We start from the raw sequence: 23,635 nt of genomic DNA, 5'->3' as shown, positions 1-23,635 counted from the left end.
TATTATTTTATTAATAATGCTTTTTCTGTTTATAAAAGTAATACACATTTACTATATAAAATTTGGTAGGTAGAGAGAACTATAAAGAAGGAAATAACTACCATAAATTAATGACAGACTGGGAGAAGTATTTGTAACTTGTGATGAAGTGTTGCTATCTCTGGTAAAAAAATTGTTTTATATATCAATTTAAAAAGATAAATACTCCAATGTAAAAATGAGTAAAGTTAATGGATAGGCAGTTTATTAAAGTAATACAGTAACCATAGAAATTCCAATGAAAACAGTGATTATATACCTTATATTTACTCCTAGGCTACTAAAGACTACAAAAAGATAGCGCAAAATGTTGTTGAGGGTGTAGGGAAACCAGAACTCATACATCGGAGGGTACTTTGAAAGTATCAAAATGTCCAACACTTTCCCTTCTAGGATAGCATTCTAATGGACCAGTAGCACAAAGATGCACATATAGTGACATGTATTTCGGTATCATTTATAATAGTGAGTACTTCTAAAATAACCCTTTAGTATCTAGCAATAAATAAATTAACCAAGTTATGATGTATTTGTAGAACAGAAGTTGTCAAACCTGAAGATTACAAGTATATAGTTATTTAACAATACTCTGAGCATTTTCCAATGTTGTTAAGCATCCTACTTTTAGTATACTTCCAATTTTTCACTATTATAAATAAATATATGACGAACTTAATTGCATATAAACTTTGTATATATCTATGATTATTTTTAGGGTAAATTCCTAGAAACGGATTTACTAGGTCAAGGGATATAAACATTTTTAGGATTCTTGCTACAGATTAATTGAATGGATTTTGAGGAAAGAAGCAATAATACAATTCTGTTATCAAAGTTCCTAGATATTTGTTGAGTAAGCTCTTGTCTGACCTTATACTTTATTTATTTTTATTTTTTAATCTTATACTTTAGTTACTTTTTCTTTTATTGTATCTTTTTTGTTTTAAATTTGTATAGGACTTACTCCTATGACAAATGAGAGTACAGTTTATCACATTGAAAGTGTTTTTTCTTATTGTTTTTGTTAAGAACATTTTTATATTGTCATTTTTTATCCTTACAGACGTGGGTTGGCAATAAGAGAAGAAAAATGAGTAGTAAGAATTCTGAATCAGGAGCAACAACAGGAACACTTGCTGGTACCTCTTTGACAGCTCCAGACATTACAGTCAGAAATATAGTTAACATCACTAGACCCTCAAGCCAACAGTCTTCTTGGACATCTGCCAATAATGATGTCATTGTAACTGGTACATACAGTCCAGCAAGTTCATCAAGTAGGCAAGTGACAACCAAACTTTCAGATACACAACTTACAGAAGCACATAAAATTCCTGTTCAGAAAACAGCCAGTAAAAATGATACTGAGTTTCAGTTGCACATTCCTGTTCAAAGACAAGTAGCACACTGTAAAAATGCCTCTCTGCTCTTAGGTGAAAAAACAATTATCTTATCAAGACAGACAAGCGTGCTAAATGCTGGAAACTCAGTATACAGCCACACCAAGAAAAACTATGGAAGCTCTTCAATGCAAGCCTCTGAGATAATGGTACCTCAAAAGCCATCTGAATGCCACCGACCTTGCAAAATTGAACCAGTTGGAATTCAAAGGTCATATAAGCCTGAACACACAGGTCTAGCCTCACATAACTTATGTGGAAAAAAGCCACCTATTAGAGACCCTTACTGTAGAACACAAAACTTGGAAATCCGCGAAGTATTTTCATTGGCTGTTAGTGACTACCCCCAGAGAATTCTAGGAGGAAATGCCCCACAGAAGCATAGTTCAGCAGAAGGAACTTGTTTGTCCATTGCAATGGAGACTGGAGATGCTGATGATGAATATGCCAAAGAGGAAGAGTTGGCATTGATGGGAGCACAGATACCAAGCTACTCAAGATTTTATGAAAGTGGTAGATCCCATGGAGCAGAGAACCAAAGTACAGCATTGCCTGGAAGAAATATGCCAAATTCCCAAATGGTAAATATTAGAGATTTTTCAGACAATGTACTGTATCAAAACAGAGACTACCATTTGACACCACGGACCTCATTACATACAGTAGCTACTACAATGTACAGTAATACAAATCCATCACGGAGTAATTTTTCATCGCATTTTGCTTCATCAAACCAGCTGAGGTTATCACAAAACCAAAACAATTACCAGGTAATGTATACATTTATTCTATAAGTTTTTAAAAAGTTTTCTTTGGAATAAAAAGCTGTGCTTGATATCCAGTTAAACATGAAACTTGGCTCTCTTAACTCATATTTTGAAGTAATTTGAGATTTTTTTTTTTTGCTTCAAAGTGGCAGTTTGGCAAGGTAAGTCAGTCATTTCTCCAAGAGATAATGGTTAAGTCAGAGAATACAATAGCTCAGCCAATTGCTTTTTCTAAAAGTAAATGCCCTGTTAAAACATCAAATGGAATATTGATCAGGTTTTAAAAATATTTATAGGAAGAGTTGCTCAGAGTAAAATTTAAAGTAACTTTAAACCTGTGCAAAAAATAGGTATTATTTCTTCACTATTTTACATATTCAGTTGTTTATATATGCTTCAGATAATCTCAACAGTGAGGTGCAAGCCCACCTCAGAACATCTAAGACCATAGTTTTCTCTGAAAAATATGTTTCTGAGAATTTGAATAGCAGGATATGGGTGTTTGCTATTTTTCTTTGCTACTGGCTAGACCTTTTGAATTTTTCAGCCACAGTATTTAAGTTTAATCTGGACTTAAGATCCTTTGGCTATTTTCAACCAATGTAAGGAACCAATTTCTCTTAACTCCGGTTTATAGCTCCATGTTTCAATATGAGAAGCAGTAACAGGGTATCATCATTAATATTCATTTATTACTGAGAATCTACTCATTTTCCTGTGTTTGTTCTTTCCTAAAGCATGCTTAAAGCAACATTGAATCATACGATTAAGATTCTCCACCAAACCAGCTTTAATTCACCTTCTCTTTTGTATTTTTTAACCCCTTTAGTGTTGTTCTTAATAATTGTAATGACAATAACATTACCATCTGTTGAGGGACTTTCACATACTAGGCATCATCAGTCACTTTATATACCTGATGTTATATAATCTTCTGGACATATAGATATTTTATATATATTTCAATAACTTGTCCAGGATCACATAGCCAGTAAGTACATGAGAGAACCATTATTCCAACTAAGAAATATATCATGTGTATTTTTTCTGCTTTATCATACAGCCTAATGATTTCAACTGTGATAGAATTATCTGGAAGTCTGGATGTACAGTTTAATTTTTATTTTTTCATCAACCAACCACTCCCTTAAAAATAATTTAACCTATGCTTTTTTATACTCTCTATTTTTTCCTGACAGAAATTTAAAAGGGATTCAATTTGTTTTATTTAAAAGAACCCCTTAAAAGAAATACAACTTAGCAACTTTTCTGAATAGTAATCTCTTTATGGGATGCCTGGGTGGCTCAGTGGTTGAGTGTCTAACTTTGGCTCAGGGCATGATCCCAGAGTCCTGGGATGGAGCCCCACATCAGGCTTCCTGCATGGAGCCTGCTTCTCCCTCTGCCTATGTCTCTGCCTCTTTTTGTTCTCTCTCTCTCTCTGTCTTTCATGAATAAGTAAATAAAATCTTTAAAAAAATAGTAATCTCTTTAAAGAAAGGCAGTCTGACATAACAATGAAGGGCATTGACTTAGAGCCCAGTAGACTTGGATTCAAATCTAGGTTCTGCCACTTTCTACTTGTGTGACCTCAGGCAAGTGCCACAAATTCTTTGTGTAACAGTTTCTTTATTTGTATAATGTGGTTAATAATATCTATTTCCCAGGAAAGCTATGCCATGATTACATCACAATCCGTGTAAGGCTACTTGCGCATTACTTGAACATAAACTTTCTTACACTTTTTATGATGTAGTTGGAAAGTTAATGAAGCTCTGCTAGTCCAGGTCTCCTGTACATTCAATTTCAAGTAAAATATCATATTGCAGAGACCACAATTATCACAGGGTAGTTGAAGAAGAAATAGCCATAGTGCTGGCTGGAGATTAGCCATCAACTTTAACATAAGCTGTGTACTTATTTATATTATGCTGGATGTTCTCTAACTTGACCTTAGACAGTATGGCAAAAGGTGTTTGCAGAGAATCCTTGGGGCATCACTTTGCCCCACCTTTCTTTTAATTAGTTGAGATTTGAGGGAAATCAAAGCAGCCTGAGGAAGTGTAGTCCATAAAAATGTCTTAGTTCATTTGGGCTGCTAAAACAAACATACTATAGACTGGGTGAATTAAACAACAAATGTTTAAATCTCACAGTTATGGAAGCCAGGAAGCCCAAGATCAAGGTACTGACAGATTTGGTATCTGATAAAGGGATTCTTCTTTTATGCTTACCTAATTGTGGTATCTGGTAAAGGGATGCTTCCTTTATGCTTACCTAATTCATAAACGATTGGCCTCTTCCTATGTCCTCATATGGCGTAAGGGGCAAGGGAATTCTCTGGGTTCATTATTATAAGGGAAATAATCCCATTCATGACAGCTCCATTTTCATGACCTAATCACCTCTCAAAAGCCCAGCCTCAAAACATCATCACACTGAGGATTAGGCTTCAACATATGAATTCCACTGAGATATAAACATTCAATCCATGCTAGTTATTCTATAAGATTTTTTTATAATAAATCTATTCCTTATTGGTGTTCGATTTACCAACATACAGAATAACACCCATTGCTCATCCCGTCAAGAGCCCCCCCACAGTGGCCGTCACCCATTCACCCCTGCCACCGCCCTCCTCCCCTTCCACCAAACCTAGTTCGTTTTCCAGAGTTAGGAGTCTTTATGTTCTGTCTCCCTTTCTGATATTTCCCACACATTTCTTCTCCGTTCCCTTCTATTCCATTTCACTATTATTTATATTCCCCGAAAAATGAGAACGTACAATGTTTGTCCTTCTCCAATTGGCTTACTTCACTCAGCATAATCCAGTTCCATCCAGTTGAAGCAAATGGTGGGTATTTGTCGTTTCTAATGGCTGAGTAATATTCCATTGTATACATAAAACACATCTTCTTTATCCATTCATCTTTCGATGGACACCGAGGCTCCTTCCATAGTTTGGCTATTGTGGACATTGCCGCTAGAAACATCAGGGTGCAGGTGTCCGGCATTTCATTGCATCTGAATCTTTGGGGTAAATCCCCAAAAGTGCAAATGCTGGGTCGTAGGGCAGGTCTATTTTTAACTCTTTGAGGAACCTCCACACAGTTTTTCAGAGTGGCTGCACCATTTCACATTCCCACCAACAGTGTAAGAGGGTTCCCTTTTCTCCGCATCCTCTCCAACATTTGTGGTTTCTTGCCCTGTTAAATTTCCCCATTCTCCCTGGTGTGAGGTGGTATCTCATTGTGGTTTTGATTTGTATTTCCCTGATGGCAAGTGATGCAGAGCATTTTCTCATGTGCGTCTTGGCCATGTGATGTCTCCTCTGTGAGATTTCTGTTCATGTCTTTTGCCCATTTCAGGATTGGGTTCTTTGTTTTTTGATGTTGAGTTTAATAAGTTCTTTATAGATCTTGGAAACTAGCCCTTTATCTGATATGTCATTTGCAAATATCTTCTCCCATTCTGGAGGTTGTGTTTTAGTTTTGTTGACTGTATCCCTTGATGTGCAAAAGCTTCTAATCTTGATGAAGTCCCAATAGTTCATTTTTGCTTTTGTTTCTTTTGCCTTCGTGGATCTATCTTGCAAGAAGTTACTGTGGCCGAGTTTAAAAACGGTATTGCCTGTGTTCTCTTCTAGGATTTTGATGGACTCTTGTCTCACATTTAGATCTTTCATCCATTTTGAGTTTATCTTTGTGTATGGTGAAAGAGAGTGGTCTAGTTTCATTCTCCTGCATGTGGATGTCCAATTTTCCCAGCACCATTTATTGAAGAGACTGCCTTTCTTCCAGTGGATAGTCTTTCCTCCTCTATCGAATATTAGTTGACCATAAAGTTGAGGATCCACTTCTGGGTTCTCTATTCTGTTCCATTGATCTATGTGTCTGTTTTTGTGCCAGGACCACACTGTCTTAATGACCACAGCTTTGTAGTACAACCTGAAATCTGGCATTGTGATGCCCCAGATATGGTTTTCTTTTTAAAATTCCCCTGGCTATTCGGGTTTTTTCTGATTCTACACAAATCTTAAAATAATTTGTTCTAACTCTCTGAAGGAAGTCCATGGTATTTTGATAGGAATTGCATTAAACGTGTAAATTGCCCTGGGTAACATTGACACATTGACAATATTAATTCTGCCAATCCATGAGCAAGGAATATCTTTCCATCTCTTTGTGTCTTCCTCACTTTCTTTCAGAAGCATTCTATAGTTTTTACGGTATAGATCCTTTACCTCTTTGGTTAGGTTTATTCCTAGGTATCTTATGCTTTTGGGTGCATTTGTAAATGGGATTGACTAATTTCTCTTTTTTCAGTCTCATTGTTAATGTATAGAAATGCCATTGATGTCTGGGCATTGATTTTGTATCCTGCCACGCTACCAAATTGCTGTCTGAGTTCTAGCAATCTTGGGGTGGAGGCTTTTGGGTTTTCTATGTAGAGTATCATGTCATTGGGGAAGAGGGAGAATTTGAGTTCTTCTTTGCCAATTTGAATGCCTTTAATGTCTTTTTGTTGCCTGATTGCTGAGGCTAGGACTTCCAGTACTATGTAGAATAGAAGTGGTGAGAGTGGACATCCCTGATCTTAGGGGAAAGGCTCCCAGTGCTTCCCCATTGAGAAAGATATTTGCTGTGGGCTTTTAAGATGTTGAGGAATGTTCCCACTATACCTACACTCTGAAGAGTTTTGATCAGGAATGGATGCTATATTTTGTCAAATGCTTTCTCTGCATCTAAGGAGAGGATCATATGGGTCTTGGTTCTTCTCTTGCTGATATGATGAATCACATTGATTGTTTTACGAGTGTTGAACCAGCCTTGTGTCCCGGCGATTAATCCTACTTGGTCTTGGTGAATAATTTTCTTAATGTAGTGTTGGATCCTATTGGCTAGTATCTTGTTGAGAATTTTTGCATCCATGTTCATCAGGGATATTGGTCTGTAATTCTCCTTTTTGGTTGGGTCTTTGTCTGGTTTTGGAATTAAGGTGATGCTGGCCTCATAGAGCGAATTTGGAAGTACTCCATCTCTTTCTATCTTTCCAAACAACTTTAGTAGAATTGGTATGGTTTCTTCTTTAAATGTTTGATAGAATTCCCCTGGGAAGCCATCTGGCCCTGGACTTTTGTGTCTTGGGAGGTTTATGATGACTGCTTCAATTTCCTCCCTGATTATTGGCCTGTTCAGGTTTTCTATTTCTTCCTGCTCCAGTTTTGGTAGTTTGTGGCTTTCCAGGAATGCGTCCATTTTTTCTATATTGCCTAATTTTTGGCATATAGCTGTTCATAATATGTTTTTAAAATCGTTTGTATTTCCTTGGTGTTGGTAGTGATCTCTCCTTTCTCATTCATGATTTTAGTAATTTGAGTCTTCTCTTCTTTTTAATAAGGTTGGCTAATGGTTTATCTATCTTATTAATTCTTTCAAAGAACGAACTCCTGGTTTTGTTGATCTGTTCCACAGTTCTTCTGGTCTCAATTTCGTTGAGTTCTGCTCGAATCTTAATTAACTCTCTTCTTCTGCTGGGTGTAGGATCTATTTGCTGTTTTTTCTCTAGCTCCTTTATGTGTAAGGTTATCTTTTGTATTTGAGTTCTTTCCAGTTTTTGAATGGATGCTTGTATTGCGATGTATTTCCCCCTTAGGACTGCTTTTGCTGCATCCCAAAGATTTTGAATTGTTGTATCTTCATTCTCATTAGTTTCCATGAATCTTTTTAATTCTTCCTTAATGTCCTGGTTGACCCTTTCATCTTTTAGCAGGATGGTCCTTAATCTCCACGTGTTTGAGGTCTTTCCAAACTTCTTGTTGTGATTTAGTTCTGATTTCAAGGCATTATGGTCTGAGAATATGCAGGGGACAATCCCAATCTTTTGGTATCAGTTCAGACCCGATTTGTGACCCAGTATGTGGTCTATTCTGGAGAAAGTTCCATGTGCACTTGAGAAGAATGTGTATTCAGTTGAGTTTGGATGTAAAGTTCTGTAGATATCTATGAAATCCATCTGGTCCAGTGTATCATTTAAAGCTCTCGTTTCTTTGGAGATGTTGTGCTTAGAAGACCTATTCAGTATAGAAAGAGCTAGATTGAAGTCACCAAGTATAAGTGTATTATTATCTTAGTATGTCTTCACTTTGGTTATTAATTGGTTTAAATATTTGGCAGCTCTCACATTCGGGGCATATATATTGAGGATTGTTAAGTCCGCTTGTTGGATAGATCCTTTGAGTATGATATAGTGTACCTCTTCATCTCTCACTACAGTCTTCAGGGTAAATTTTAGTTTATCTGATAGAAGGATGGCTACCCCTGCTTTCTTTTGAGGACCATTTGAATGGTAAATGGTTCTCCGACCTTTTATTTTCAGGTTGTAGGTGTCCTTCTGTCTACAATGAGTCTCTTGTAGACAGCAAATAGATGGGTCCTTCTTTTTAATCCAGTCTGAAACCCTGCGCCTTTTGATGGGGTCATTAAGCCCGTTCACGTTCAGAGTTAGTATTGAAAGGTATGAGTTTAGTGTCATCATGATATGTATTCAGTCCTTGTTTTTGTGGATTGTTCCACTGAACTTCTTCTTAAAGGGGAATTTTAAGGGTCCCCCTTAAAATTTCTTGCAGAGCTGGTTTGGAGGTCACATATTCTTTCAGTTCCTGCCTGTCTTGGAAGCTCTTTATCTCTCCTTCCATTTTGAATGAGTGCCTTGCTGGATAAAGTATTCTTGGTTGCATGTTCTTCTCATTTAGGATCCTTAATATATCTTGCCAGCCCTTTCTGGCCTGCCAGGTCTCTGTGGAGAGGTCTGCTGTTACCCTCATACTCCTCCCCATAAAAATGAGGGATTTCTTGTATCTTGCTGCTTTAAGGATCTTCTGTTTATATTTGTAATTTGCAAGCTTAACTATTAAATGTCGAGGTTTGATCAGTTTTTATTGATTTTAGAGGGGATCTCTCTATTTCCTGGATCTGAATGCCTGTTTCCCTTCCCAGATTAGGATAGTTTTCAGCTATGATTTGTTCAAATACATATTCTGGTCCTCTGTCCCTTTCGGTGCCCTCGGGAACCCCAATTAAACATAGGTTTTTCTTCCTCAGGCTGTCCTTTATTTCCCTTAATCTGTCTTCATGGTCTTTTAATTGTCTGTCTCTTTTTTCCTGTTTCCCTCTTTACCATCAACTTGTCTTCTGTGTCACTCACTCGTTCTTCCACCTCGTTGACACTCATCATTAGGACTTCTAGTTTGGATTGCTTCTCATTCAATTGATTTTTAATTTCTGCCTGTTTAAATCTAAATTCTGCAGTCATGAAGTCTCTTGAGTCCTTTTGGCTTTTTTCTAGAGACACCAGTAGCTGTATAGTAGTGCTTCTGAATTGGCTTTCTGACATTGAATTGTAATCCAGATTTTGTAACTCTGTGAGAGAGGATTGTTTCTGATTCTTTCTTCTGAGGTGAGGTTTTCCTTCTAGTCATTTTGCTCAGTGTAGAGTGGCCAAAAACAATTTGTATTGGGAAAAGGAGAGAAAGAGAGGAGAGAATGAAGGAAAGAAAAGAGAAAAAGAGAAAAGAAAGAAAAAATTTAAAAAAAAGAGAAGAAAAGGAGAAAGGAAGAAAGGGAAAAAATGGGTGGGGGAAGCAAACAGAAATCAAAAAGCAAACAAAACAAAACAAAACAAAAAAACAAAACAAAAGAAACAAAGACACAAAAAAATAAAACCATGGGGGAGTATCTTCTGATTCTGTATACTTAAAGTCCCTTGACTTCCCTTGGAACTTGTCCGTCTAGCTGGTCTTCTGGGGTAGTGTCTGTTGTGCTGATTTTCAGGTGTTAGCACTTTGGGGAGCTGCTCTGCCCCCTGCCTGGTTCAGGGCTCAGTGGGGGTTGTTTACCCCCTGAGGCCGCAGGAGGAACAACCGCAGTGGCAGCGGCCATCTCTGTAGCCCTGGATTCAGCTCCCGCAGTAAATATGGAGCTCTCTGTCTGCAGGGGACTGTATGCTCCGGGGCGGCCTGCTCATCTGCTCAGCTCGGGGCAGGCGCGTCCTTGCTGTTCTGGGCCCTCCCGGCCTCTGCTTGTCCCGGGGGGAGGCCGGATCCTGGGCTGTGTCCCGGGCGCCCTGTGCTCTGGGGCCTCCGCTGTTGCATTAGCGCTCCATCCATGCAGCCACCTCTCCGCCGAGCCGCCACCCGAGCCCCTCAGAGCTGCTCCCGGTCAATGCGTGCGCGCTGCAGCCCGTTAGGGAGCTCGGTGCACTCTCCCCGGGGTGCAGGTGCCTGTTAGTGTCCCAGGGAGCCCGAGGGCATCCCCGCCCTCCTGGGGTCCTGCTCTAACTCCCTGCGGGCCCCTTTCCACCCGAGAAGATTGGTGAAGCTCCTGCTTCTCCTGGACGGAGCTTTCTTGTCCTGGGGACACTAGCCCCGGCCTTAGCCGGGCTCCACGTGGGGCCCCGCCCCCTTGGATGCCTTTTGTTTCTTTATTTCTTTTTCCCCGTCTTCCTACCTTAATAGAAGTGCGAACTCTTCTCACTGTAGCATTCCAGCTGTTCTCTCTTTAAATCTCAGGCCAAATTCGTAGATTTTCAGGATTATTTGAAGGTTATCTAGGTAATTTGGTGGGCACAGGTGATTTGAGGACCCTACTCTTCTGCCATCTTGCCCCTCCTCTATTCTATAAGATTTTGATGAAGTTTTATTACCAAGCTATATTACTGTTAGGTGATACTTAGAAAAATAGGACCTGCAGACATATTGGCAACTTTGTTTCTAAGAAACTACGAGCAATTCTCAATAGTTTCTCACTGTAGGACTATATAGCAGAGATATCTGCCTCTTCTTCCTGTTAAACCAGAGATCTTCAACTTGATGTCCCATTTCTGGAAGATAATCTAAATCCAAGCAATCTAGGTGAGTGAGTACAAATTGAAGGAGTCCTAAAAGTTGCTGGAAAGTTGAAATCAGCTCTGTTTTGGAATGCCTTGGGAATACCATATTAAGGGTTGAATTTGTAGTAAGGAAACTGTCAGAGGATGGCTATATCAGGATACTATAATTCAGTTCTAATTTTTTTTCTTTATAGGCCAATTTATTTCATTTTGCATACATGTGTTTTTGTTGTACTTTCAAGTTTCTATTTAAATTCCAGTTAGTTAATATACACTATAATAATAGTTTCAAGTTTTAATTTAGTGATTTATCATTTACATACAACACTCAGTGCTCATCACAAGTGTCCTCCTTAATACCCATTGCCCATTTAACCCACCTCCCCACCAACCTGTCCTTCAGCATCCCTCAGTTTGTTCTCTATAGTTAAGACCCGGGAGACCTGGGATCGAGTCCCACGTCAGGGTCCCTGCATGGAGCCTGCTTCTCCCTCTGCCTGTGTCCCTGCTGCAGTCTATTTCTGTGTGTCTCTCATTAACAAATAAATGAAATATTTTTAAAAAAGGTTTGTATTTCAACATTATTCTGTATGATCTCTCCTATTTCATTCATGATTTTATTAATTAGAGTCTTTTCTCTTTTGGTTTTAATAAGGCTGGCTAATGGTTTATGTATCTCATTGATTCTTTCAAAGAATCAACTCCTGGTTTTGTTGATCTGTTCTACTGTTCTTCTGGTCTTTATTTCATTGAGTTCTGCACGAATCTTTATTAACTCTCTTCTTCTTCTGGGTGTAGGTTTTATTTACTGTTCTTTCTCCAGTTTCTTTAGGTGCGAGGTTAACTTGTGTATTTGAGTTTTTTCCAATTTTTTGAGGGATGCTTGTATTGCAATGTATTTCCCTCTTCGGACTGCTTTTGCTGTGTCCCAAAGACTACACGGTTGTATCTTCATTAGTTTCAATGAATCTTTTTAATTCTTTTCTAATTTCCTGGTTGACCTATTCATCTTTAGCAGGATGCTCTTTTTTTTTGTATATTTTTTATTGGAGTTCAATTTGTGAACATATAGCAGAACACCCAGTGCTCATCCCATCAAGTGCCCCCCCCCAGTGCCTGTCACCCAGTCACCCCAACCTCCCGCCCACCTCCCTTTCTACCACTTCTTGTTCGTTTCCCAGAGTTAGGTATCTCTCATGTTCTGTCTCCATCACTGATGCTCTGTTAGAGTTTCTCCCACATTTCTTCTTGTGATTGAGTTCTAGGTCCAAAGCATTATGGTCTGAAAACATGCTGGGGACAATCCCAATCTTTTGGTATTGGTTGAGACCTGATTTGTGACCCAGTATGTCGTGTGTTCTGGAGAAAGGTCCATGTGGACTTGAGAGGAATGTGTATTCAGTTGACTTTAAATGCAAAGTTCTGTAAGTATCTGTGAAATCCATCTGGTCCAGTGTATCATTTAAAGCTCTTTTTTCTTTGGTAATGTTGGTTTTATAATATCAGTCATTTGCAGATAGTGCTGTGTTGAAGTCTACCAGTATTAGCATATTATTATATCTAAGTATGTCTTTACTTTGGTTATTAATTGATATACTTGGCTTCTCCCACATTAGGGGCATAAATATTCATGATTATTAGGCCTTCTTGTTGTATAGACCCTTTAAGTATGATATAGTGTCCCTCTTCATCTCTTACTACAGTCTTTGGGATAAGCTTTAATTTATCTGATATGAGGATTGCTACCCCTGCTTTCTTTTGAGGACCATTTGAATGGTAAATGGTTCTCCAGCCTTTCATTTTCAGGCTGGAGGTGTCATTAGGTCTAAAATGAGTCTCTTGTTGACAGCAAATAGATGGGTCTTGCTTTTTTCTCCCGTCTGAACCCCTGTGTCTTTTGATGGGATCATTTAGCCCATTCACATTTAGAGTAACTACTGAATGATGATTTTAATGTCATCATGATACCTATTCAGTCTCTGTTTTTGTGGCTTACTTCTTTGGGCTTCCTCTTTGTTTTACAGGGTCCCCCTTAATATTTCTTGCAGAGCTGGTTTGATGGTCACATATTCTTTCAGTTTCTGCCTATCTTGGAAGCTCTTTATCTCTCCTTCTATTCTGAATGAGAGCCTTGCTGGATAAAGAATTCTTGGCTGCATGTTCTTCTCATTTAGGATCCTATATAAATCTTGCCAGCCCTTTGTGGCCTGCCAGGTCTCTAGAGAGGTCTGCTGTTACCCTAATACTCCTCCCCATAAAAATCAGGGATTTCTTGTCTCTTGCTGCTTTAAGGATCTTCTCTTTATCTTTGAAATTTGCAAGTTTCACTATTAAATGTTGAGGTGTTGAGCGGTTTTTATTAATTTTTGGGGGGCCTCTCCATCTCCTGGTTCTGAATGCCTGTTTCCCTCCCCAATTAGGGAAGTTCTCAGCTATGATTTGTTCAAATACACTTTCTGGTCCTCTGTCCCTTTCGGCGCCTCTGGAACCCCAATTAAATGTAATTTTTCCTTCTGAGGCTGTTATTTATTTCCCTTAACCTTTCTTCATGGTCTTTTAATTGTTTTGCTCTTTATGTCTCACCTTCCTTCCTTGCCATCAACTTGTCCTCTATGTCACTCAGTCTTTCTTCTACCTCATTATCCCTCGTCGTTAGGACCTCCAGTTTGGATTGCATCTCATTTAATTGATTTTTAATTTCGGCCTAATTAGATCTAAATTCTTCAGTCATGAAGTCTCTTCAATCCTTTATGCTTTTTCCAGAGCCACCAGTATCTTTATAATTGTGTTTCTGAATTGGCTTTCTGACATCGAATTGTAATCCAAATTCTGTAACTTTGTGACAGATGGTACTGTTTCTGACTATTTCTTTTGTGGCAAGTTCTTCCTTCTATTCATTTTGCTCAGTGCAGCTTGGCTGTATGAGTAGGCTGCGTCAGGAATATCAACCTCGACCTAAGTAAATTTCAACCTTGATGATTCTGACGAAGTCAGAGACCAGAAATTGAAGACAAAGATTAGAACAAAATAAAACAAAATGACCACTAAAGTGAAAAACAAATTTTACAACAAGGTAGTAAAAAAGTTCAAAAATACCAAATAATTAAAAAACAAAGGAAAAGAAAAAAGAAGAGAATAGAAACAAAAGTAAAGTGGGGAAAAAAGAAAGAAAAGGAGAAAAAAATGGGTGGACTGGGAGATGGTGGTGGTGATGATGTTGTTTTGGGGGAGAATATAGTCTACCTGGGGGTCCTAGAGGCTGATCCTTTTGGTTCTGAGTATATTAAGTTCTGTATGTTAGAAGATGGTCAGTTTATATAAATCAGAAATAGTTGTAGAAAGCCTCAACACTGACCTCCAAAACATGAATGAGATAAAACGGGGAGGCAGAATGGGAATCAGGAATCTCACAGAATGAACCTGCATGGTATATCACTTAGTTCTGGGTGCATGCTGGTCATGTTTTAGAAGTTATTAACTTCTGCCATTGTAGAACAAAATGAGGCAGAGAAAACAAAAAAACACAAAACAAACAAAAACATATCTTGTATATCTCCCAAAATTATGTTGAGCATATTGAAGGGAATCTAGAAGTGGAAAATATATCTAAGAACTTTATTGTGGAAATATGAAAGTCCAAAAGGGAGAAACTTAAAAATGAAGACGTGGTAAAATATTGTAGTTAAGGTAGGAAAAGAAAAAAAAATTGGAAATTTACAGTCTGATATAAAAACGAGTTGTATTGGAAAAAGGAAGAAAAAAATTGGAAGGGTATCCTCTAGTTCTATATAGTATAAAGCCCTCTGACTTCCCTTGGAGCATTCCAGCACTGCTTGGTCAAGAACTTCCTCTTCCCCTGTCGTTCCAGCCAGTCTTCTGGGGTAGGGCCTTCTATGCTGATTCTCAGGTGTGTGTGCCTGGCGGAGCTGCCCTTCCACCTGCCATGTGCGGGGCTCAGTGGGAGCTGTTTACCCCGTGAGGCCTTTGTTCCCTGGAGGCTCTACCTCTTCCAGGCACAAAGTGAAACAAGGAGGAACAACAACAATGGCAGGGGCCAGATTTCCAGCCCTAGAGTCAGCTCCCTGCTAGTAACTAATACAGTCTCCCAGTCCACACTGGCCTAGAAGCTCCCGGTGTGGCGCCGGGTGCACTGATCTGCTAGCTTGCAGGGCGCCCGGTGGCAGGAGAGTCCTTGCTGTCCTGTGCCCTCCCCATTTCCACCTGTCCTGGTGGTGTAAATATGGAAATGCCACATTGGTTAAGTGCCATCATTTGTAATGCAGTGTGTCATTTGAAAAGAGATTTGAAGAAGCTGACAGCTAAAAAAACAAATGGGAAACCCAAGGAATTCTTAGCAATTAAAAACAAACTATAACATCCTTTGTTTTCAAAATGAATAGTGTACCTTTGAAGCACAAAGTCCAGTCTGGTATAGAAGTGCCATGCCCATTCCCTGCCTCTTTCATAGGACACTTCACTGCCATTTTCTATGCACATGAAAGAAAAATAAATGTGGAAATTTCATCCTTGGAAAAAAAAAATCATGGGCTGTGTCTGCTTGGTGCCCTGGGATCCCGGGCCCTATGCTGCTGGAATTGCACTGAAGGGGGGGGAGGGGAGGAGGGAGGGGTTCGTGGCTCCAGCAGGGAATGGGGCGCAGACCCCTCAGTCCAGAGCCCCCCGACTGATGACCGGCTTCTCCAGGATGCCCCCTGCCCTCCAGCCCTTTGAGATTGGCCCACAGTTTGTGGCTTGCATTACCCCTGGGCCCACTTCCTGTATTAGTGACTCTGGGAGATTGGATGCTTTATTGTCCCTCCTGCGATTCTGCCTGATTTCCCTGGTACGTGCCTTTCCATCCAGGAAGAATCCGGGGTGGATTTTTTAAAGTTTCTGCTACTCGGGCAGCCCGGGTGGTTCAGCAGTTTAGTGCCGCCTTCAGCCCCGGGCGTGATCCTGGACTCCCCGGGATTGAGTCCCATATTGGGCTCCCAGCATGGAGCCTGCTTCTCTCTCTGCCTGTGTCTCTGCCTCTCTCTCTCTCTGTGTCTCTATGAATAAATAAATAAATAAATAAATAAATACATAAATAAATAAATCTTAAAAAAATAAATTCTAAAGTTCCTGCTTCTTGAGGACAGGTCTTTCCTGTTGAGGAGGCTTACACTCTGCCTGCCTTAGCCTGGCTCCTCACGATGCCCCTCTCCAACTTGATTCTTTTTTATTATTTTCCACCTTCCTACCTTTTTAGAAGTGAAAACCTTTTTCTCTGTAGCATTCTGGCTGCTCTCTTTAAATCTCAGGACGAATTTGTAGGTGTTCAGGATGTTTTGAAAGGTATCTAGGTAAGTTGGTGGGGCCAGGTGAGTTGACGACCCCTATTCCTCTGGCTTCTTGCCCCTCCTGTTTCAGTTTTGATAGTTTTTTATGTTTCTAAGAATTTATCCATTTCTTCTGTATTGCCCAGTTTGTTGGCATATAATTTTCATAACATTCTTTGGTAATTGTTTGTATTTCTGAGGTATTGGTTTTGATTTTTCTTCTCTCTTTGGATTTTATTTGCATTCATATTTATTTGCATTTGATAAGTCTGGTTGGAGTTTCAGTTTTATTAAGGTTTTCAAAGAACCAGCTCCTGGTTTCATTGATCTGTTCTACTGTTTTGTTGTTGTCATGTCTATATCATTTACTTCTACTCTAATATTTATTATTTCCCTTACTATACTGGCTTTAGGCTTCTTTTGTTGTTCTATTTCTGTTTTATGTTTATTTGAAAATATTCTTGCTTCTTGAAGTAAGTATGTATTGCTATACACTTACCTCTTTTTTTTTATTTTTTTTTTATTTTTTTTTAACTTTTATTGGTGTTTAATTTACCAACATACAGAAAAACACCCAGTGCTCATCCCGTCAAGTGTCCACCTCAGTGCCCGTCACCCATTCCCCTCCAACACCCGCCCTCCTCCCCTTCCACCACCCCTAGTTCGTTTCCCCGAGTTAGGAGTCTTTATGTTCTGTCTCCCTTCCTGATATTTCCCAACATTTCTTTTCCCTTCCTTTATATTCCCTTTCACTATTATTCATATTCCCCAAATGAATGAGAACATACACTGTTTGTCCTTCTCCGATTGACTTATTTCACTCAGCATAATACCCTCCAGTTCCATCCTCTTATGTCTGCTTTTGCTGCATCCTAAAGGTTTTGAACTTTCTTGCACTGTGCAGTTAACTTATGCAGGTTTGACCCAGAAGGACCTTTGCACTAAAGTGCAGGAGCATGGGGTTTGGAGTAAAGCACAGTAGAGTCAGTGTCCATGTTAGTTGCCATCAGCAGGTGTCTCTGGGCCTATGCTGCGGGCTAGGGAAGGAATATGGCATCTGCAGCTCCTTGTCTCAGTGTGTCCCATGGGATTCTCACATTGCTCCTTCTGCCCCCAGGCTATCTGTCTGCCTTCTGTGCAGGAGCATCACAGTGTCCTCAGGGCTGTATACTAGCCACACCAAGGACCTCTAAATCTCAACTTTGAGCCCCACTGGTTGCAAAAACTCAGGAAAACCACCCCCTCTTTTTTCCCCAGTCAATGGCTTTGGTGAAGTGTTTTCCTTGCATGATCCTCTGTGTGCTGCTCTCCTCTCCTCTGTCTGTGACCATGGCTCCTCCTCTCTGCAGCACCTGAAATCTCTTTTTCCCCTAAACCATGTCTCCACATCTCCTACTTTCCATGATGTTGCCTCTTCTCTCCCTCTAGTTGTGCAGTTTATGTCAGTCCTCAGATATCTTGGGTATTCAGAATGATTTGATATTTATCTAGCTGTATTCAAAGGATGAGTCAAGCCTACGGTCCTCCTACTGCTCTACCACCTTAGCTCTTCCTCTTTCCAGTTCTATCTTAAAAAGAAAAAAAAAAAACCTTCCAGACTAACTTCACTCCTTTGGGGCCACACTGTTACCATATTGGTCTCCAAAGTGCCATTTATGTTTTATAATATCTCTATGTTAGTTCACCTTCTTGTTGTAAGAGTACTGTGATGATTGGAGATTAATATTTGATCATTTATTTGAAGATACTGGAGCATTTTGGGAGACAGGTGCTATAAGTATAGGATATGTTTGTTGCAATTATTATTATGGCTTATCAATTAACTGCATTCCCATCTCTCATGGTCTTCATAAGGACTTAGGAGTTAATAGCTGAGTACTTTGAATTTCCTTTATTACTTTTTTGTCTTTGTTTCTAGGAATCTTTAATGACATTTTAAAAGGTACTTAATAAAATAATGCATCTCCATCTGTGAAAGTGCTTTGGTAGTGCACTCCAACTTTATTCAAGTATTTGTGAACGTTAGCGTATTATGAAATTTTGATAGTTGTAGAAACTTTAAAATCATTCAATTCTCAGCCAATACGGAGGATCCCTGGGTGGCTCAGTGGTTTAGTGCCTGCCTTTGGCCCAGGGCACAATCTTGGGTCCCGGGATTGAGTTCCGCATGGAGCTCCCATGCCTGGGACAAAGGCAGATGCTTAACTGCCTGAGCCACCCAGGTGCTCTATTCTGGATATTATTTTAAATGGAATCATACAATATATGGCCTTTTGTGACTGGTTTCTTTCAGTTAGCATGTTTTCAAGGTTTGTCCATGTTGTAATATGTATCAGTACTACATTATTTTTTATTTCTCTATGATATTCCCCTGTGTGTATATAGCATGTATGGCTTATCTATTCATTAGTTAATGGATATTTGATTTGTTTCCACATTTGTTTTTCATGAATAATGCTGCTGGAAGCATTCATATACAAATTTTTATGTGGACATGTATTCAAATATCTTGAATCTATATCTGGAAGTAAATTTCTAATATTATAACTCTGTGCTTAAAACTCTGAGGAACTGTAAAAATTTTTCAAACTCCCACCATCATTGTATAAGGTGTCCAATTTCTCCACATCTTGATCAACAATTGTTATGTAGATCATTTTGATTATAGCCACTATCATTGGTGTAAAATATCTGATACAATTTTTTTTTATTCGTGAGAGACACACAGAGATAGAGGCAGAAACACAGGCAGAGGGAGAAGCAGGCTCCATGCAGGGAGTCCGATGTGGGACTCGATTCCGGCACTCTGGGATCATGCCTTGAGCCGAAGGCAGACACTCAACCCTGAGCCCCCCAGGCGCCCCTCTGATGGAATTTTTATCTGCATTGCCATTTAAGTGTCTGACTTTGGCTCAGGTCCTGATAGCTTAAGGTCCCGGGATCAAACCTCATGTCAGGATCCCTGCTCAGCAGGGAGTCTGCTTCTCCCTCTCTCTCTGCCCCTTCCCACTGTTTGTTTTTTCTCTCTCTCAAATAAAAACATAAAATATTTTTTTTAAAAAAAGAATCACATGCTTCACTGAGTGAGCCAGCCAAGTGCCCCCAGTTCCACTTGTTTATTTTTTTACTGCACTGCTTGTGTTTTAAATATCATATACCAAAAAAGTTATCACCAAGACCCATGTCAAGGAGATTTTTACCTATCCTTTCTGCTAGGAGTTTTATGGTTTACAATCTTACCTTTAAGTCTTTAATCCTTTTTGAGTTTATTTTTGTAAGTCTTGTATCATTATTTTGTATGTGAATATACAATTCTTCCAGAGCCATTTATTGAGGAGACTGTTTTCTTCATTGAGTATTCTTTGCTTTTTTGTCAAATATTAGTTGACCATATATGCATTAACTCATTTCTAGGGTCTCAATTCTGTTCCATTCATCTATATGCCAGTACATACTACTTTGATTACTATCATTTTTTATCTTGCTTGAAGTCAGGAAGTATGATTCCCCCTTCTTTGTTCTTTCTCAGGATTGTTTTGGCTATCTGGAGTCTTTGGTGGTTCCATATAAATTTTAGGGTTATTTCCTACTCTGGTAAAAAATATTTCATTGGAATCTTGATAGAGAATGCATTGAATCTATAGATGGATTTTGATAGTATGGACATTTTAACAATATTAATTTTTCCAAAACATGAACATAAGATATTGTTTCATTTATTTGTGTCTTTTTCAATATCTTTCATCAATGCCATGAAGTTTTTAGAGTAGAGGTATTTCACTTTTTTGGTTAAGTTTGTTCTTAAGTATTTTATTCTTTTTGATTCCAGTGAAAGTGAAATCATTTTCTTTATTTCTTTTTCAAATAATTTGTTGTTAGCATACAGAAATATTACTGATTTTTGCATGTTAATTTTTTCTTGCAACTATATTGAATTTGTTGATTGGATATAGGTTTTTTGTGGAGTCTTTAGGGTTTTCTACATATAATATCATGTCATCTCCAGATAGAGCCAATTTTATGTCTTTTCCAATTCTGATGCCTTTTCCTTTCCTTACTTGATTGTTGTGGCTAGGACTTCCAGTACTAGGCTAAATAAGAGTGATGAGTGGGCACAGTTGTCTTATTTCTTATCCTAGAGGAAAAGAGTTAAACCATTGAATATTGAGTATAATGTTATTTGTGGACTTTTTATATATGGCTATTTTTAAAAGATTTTTAAAATTAATATATTCATGAGAGAGAGAGAGAGAGAGAGAGAGAGAGAGAGGTAGAGACACAGGCAGAGGGAGAAGCAGGCTTCATGCCAGGAGCCTGAAGCGGAACTTGATCCTGGGACTCTAGGACCACGCCCTGGTCCAAAGGCAGGCGCTAAACTGCTGAGCCACCCCGGGATCCCCCATATATGGCTATTTTTAATGTTGAGATCTCTTCTGCTATGCCTAATTTATTAAGACGTTTTAGCATTAATAGATGTTGAGTTTTGTCAAAATCTTTTTCTGCATCAACTGAGATGATTATATAATTTTTCTCTTTCATTCTATTAATGAATACCTTGTATCACATTGATTGATTTGTGTATGTTAAACCATCTTTAAGGATTTATCATGCTTGAATATGGTGAATGATCCTTTTTTTTTTAAATTAAAAAAATTTTTTTTTAATCTCTAGGATAATTATTTTTTTTAATTTTTTTTTAAATTTTTATTTATTTATGATAGTCACAGAGAGAAAGAGAGGCAGAGACATAGGCAGAGGGAGAAGCAGGCTCCATGCACCGGGAGCCTGATGTGGGATTCGATCCTGGGTCTCCAGGATCGCGCCCTGGGCCAAAGGCAGGCGCCAAACCGCTGCGCCACCCAGGGATCCCTAATATGGTGAATGATCCTTTTAATGGGCTGCTGGATTTGGTTTGCAAGTATTTTATTATTTTATTTTATTTTATTTTATTTTATTTTATTTTATTTTATTTTATTTTTTACATGTTGGACATTAAGATTTAAACTTAGGTCCTTCACCAGTCTCTTTCTTCTGCCTTTCAGTCTTTCTCAGGCTGCTTTTACTTACCACTGAAGTGGGGTGACTGCAGGTGGAGTGGGGTGTGAGAGATCACATGCTGGCATTGGTGATTTTTCTCTTTAAGGTTTAATTTTGATAAAGTTGAATTTATTTTTTTCCTTTCATGAATTGTGCTTTGCTTTTCCCCCCCGTATCTAAAAACTCATACCTAACCCAAAGAATATGCAGATTTTCTTACATTTTTGTCTACCAGTTTTGTAAATTTGTGTAAATATAGTGTGTACATACGAGTATAATTAAGCCTGATTCATTTTGAGTTATTTTTTATGCAAAGTGTGAGGTACGTATTGTTCACTTTTTAAAAACGGGTGTCCATGTGTTCTAGCAGTTTGTTAACAGAAAAAAAATTTGTCCTCCATTGAGTTGCGTTTGTGAAACATCCAGTTATGTGAGTCTGTTTCTAGGCTCTTTATTCTGCTCTACTAATCTACATAATTAACTAAATATGTCCATTATTTAGTTAATGCCACACTGTTTTCATTACTATACGTAAGTCCGGAAGTTTGGTAGTGTGAGTACTCTGACTTCATTCTTTTTTTCAGAATTGTTCTGCCTATTCTAGTGCCTTTGCCTTTCTATATGCTCTAAATAAATTTTAAAGTCTATTTTTGTCAATTTCTACAAAAAAACATTCATTAGGGAATTGTATTGAAACTATAGAACAATTTACAGAAAATTATAATCTTAACTAAGGATCCATGAATAATGCATATTAATCCATTTATGTAGGTCTTTGATTTCTCTACATTTTTCTATATTTTTTAGTATACACACCTTTTATATCCTTCACTACTTATTCCTAATTATTTAATATTTTTGGTACTCTTGTAAATGGTATTTGTTTTTTTGTTTTCAATTTCTTATTGTTTGTTGCTATTATATAGATGCACAGTTGCTTTTATATATTTTCATTCTACATTCTTCTAAAAGTCATTCAGCTCCAATAGCTATTTTTGTAGATTCCATTCAATTTTCTACATAATCATATTTTTTGTGAACATGATTTTCTTCCTTTCTTTATCTGGATGACTTTTCTTTAGCTTGCCTAGTTACACTAATTTGAATTTCCAATAGAATGTTGGAGATAAGTGGTGAAAATGGACATCCATTTATTGTCACCGATCTTAGGGCTAAAGTATTTAGGCTTTTATATTAAGTATGATATTGGTTGAAATTTTTTGTAGATGACCATTGTCAGATTGAGGAAGTTCCTTTTTATTTGTAGTTTGCTGAGAAGTTTTCTTTAATGATTTTATTTATTTGAGAGAGAGAAAGAGAGAGAGAGCACACGCAGGAGAAGCAGCAGATGGAGAAGGAGAAGCAGGCTCCCCTCTAGGCAGGGATTCCAATGTGGGGCTTGATCTCAGGACTCTAGGATCATGACCTGAGCCAAAGGCAGATGCTCAACCAACTGAGCCACCCAGTCGCCCCTTGCTGAGAGTTTTTTTTATGAATGGATGTTGGATGTTGTCAAGTGATTTTTCTTCATCTCAGATAACTCTTAAAAGATTATTAATATGGTGAATTACATTGATTTCTTTTTTTTGGTTTCAAGTTTTTACTTAAATTCCACTTAGTTAACATATAGTGTAATATTAGTTTCAGGAGTAGAATTTAGTAATTCATCACTTACATATAACACTCAGTGCTCTAAATAAAATCTTTAAAAATAAATAAAAAATAAATTGGGAAGCCCTGGGGGCTCGGTGGTTTAGTGCCGCCTTCAGCCCAGGGCATGATCCTGGAGACCTGGGATTGAGTCCCATGTTGGGCTCCCTGCATGGAGCCTGCTTCTCCCTCTGCTTGTGTCTCTGTCCACCCCCTCTCTCTGTCATGAATAAATAAATAAAATCTTAAAAAAAATAAACAGTGCTCATCAAAAGTACCTTCCTTAATACTCATCACAGATTTAGCTCAATGCTCTACTCCTCTCCCCTCCAGCAGCCCTCAGTTTGTTCTCTATAGTTAAGACCAACCCCACATTCCTGGGACAAGCCCCACATCATCATGATGCAGTATCCTACTACTGTGTTGTTGGATTTGATTTGCTAAAATTTTGTTATAATTTTGCATCTATGTCAATGAGAGGTGTTGATCTGAGTTTTCTTATAAAAGAAAACTGTCTGATTTATAAGTATAA

At 38.4% G+C, this 23,635-nt stretch overlaps 1 protein-coding gene across 2 annotated transcripts in view; it reads left to right on the top strand.

Annotated features, from left to right (window-relative positions):
* HDX (highly divergent homeobox) overlaps positions 1–23,635 on the top strand; it is a 224,203-nt gene that overhangs the window by 42,646 nt on the left and 157,922 nt on the right. For both annotated transcript variants that reach the window (XM_041741274.1, XM_041741275.1), the window contains exon 3: positions 1,103–2,209. In XM_041741274.1, coding sequence (XP_041597208.1) covers positions 1,103–2,209 — 1,107 coding nt within the window. The remainder of the gene's footprint in view (positions 1–1,102; positions 2,210–23,635) is intronic.

The sequence above is a fragment of the Vulpes lagopus genome, chromosome X, assembly GCF_018345385.1.
Source record: "Vulpes lagopus strain Blue_001 chromosome X, ASM1834538v1, whole genome shotgun sequence".
NCBI classification, from domain to species: Eukaryota; Metazoa; Chordata; class Mammalia; order Carnivora; family Canidae; genus Vulpes; species Vulpes lagopus.
This window is presented reverse-complemented; position numbering and strand designations above follow the sequence as displayed.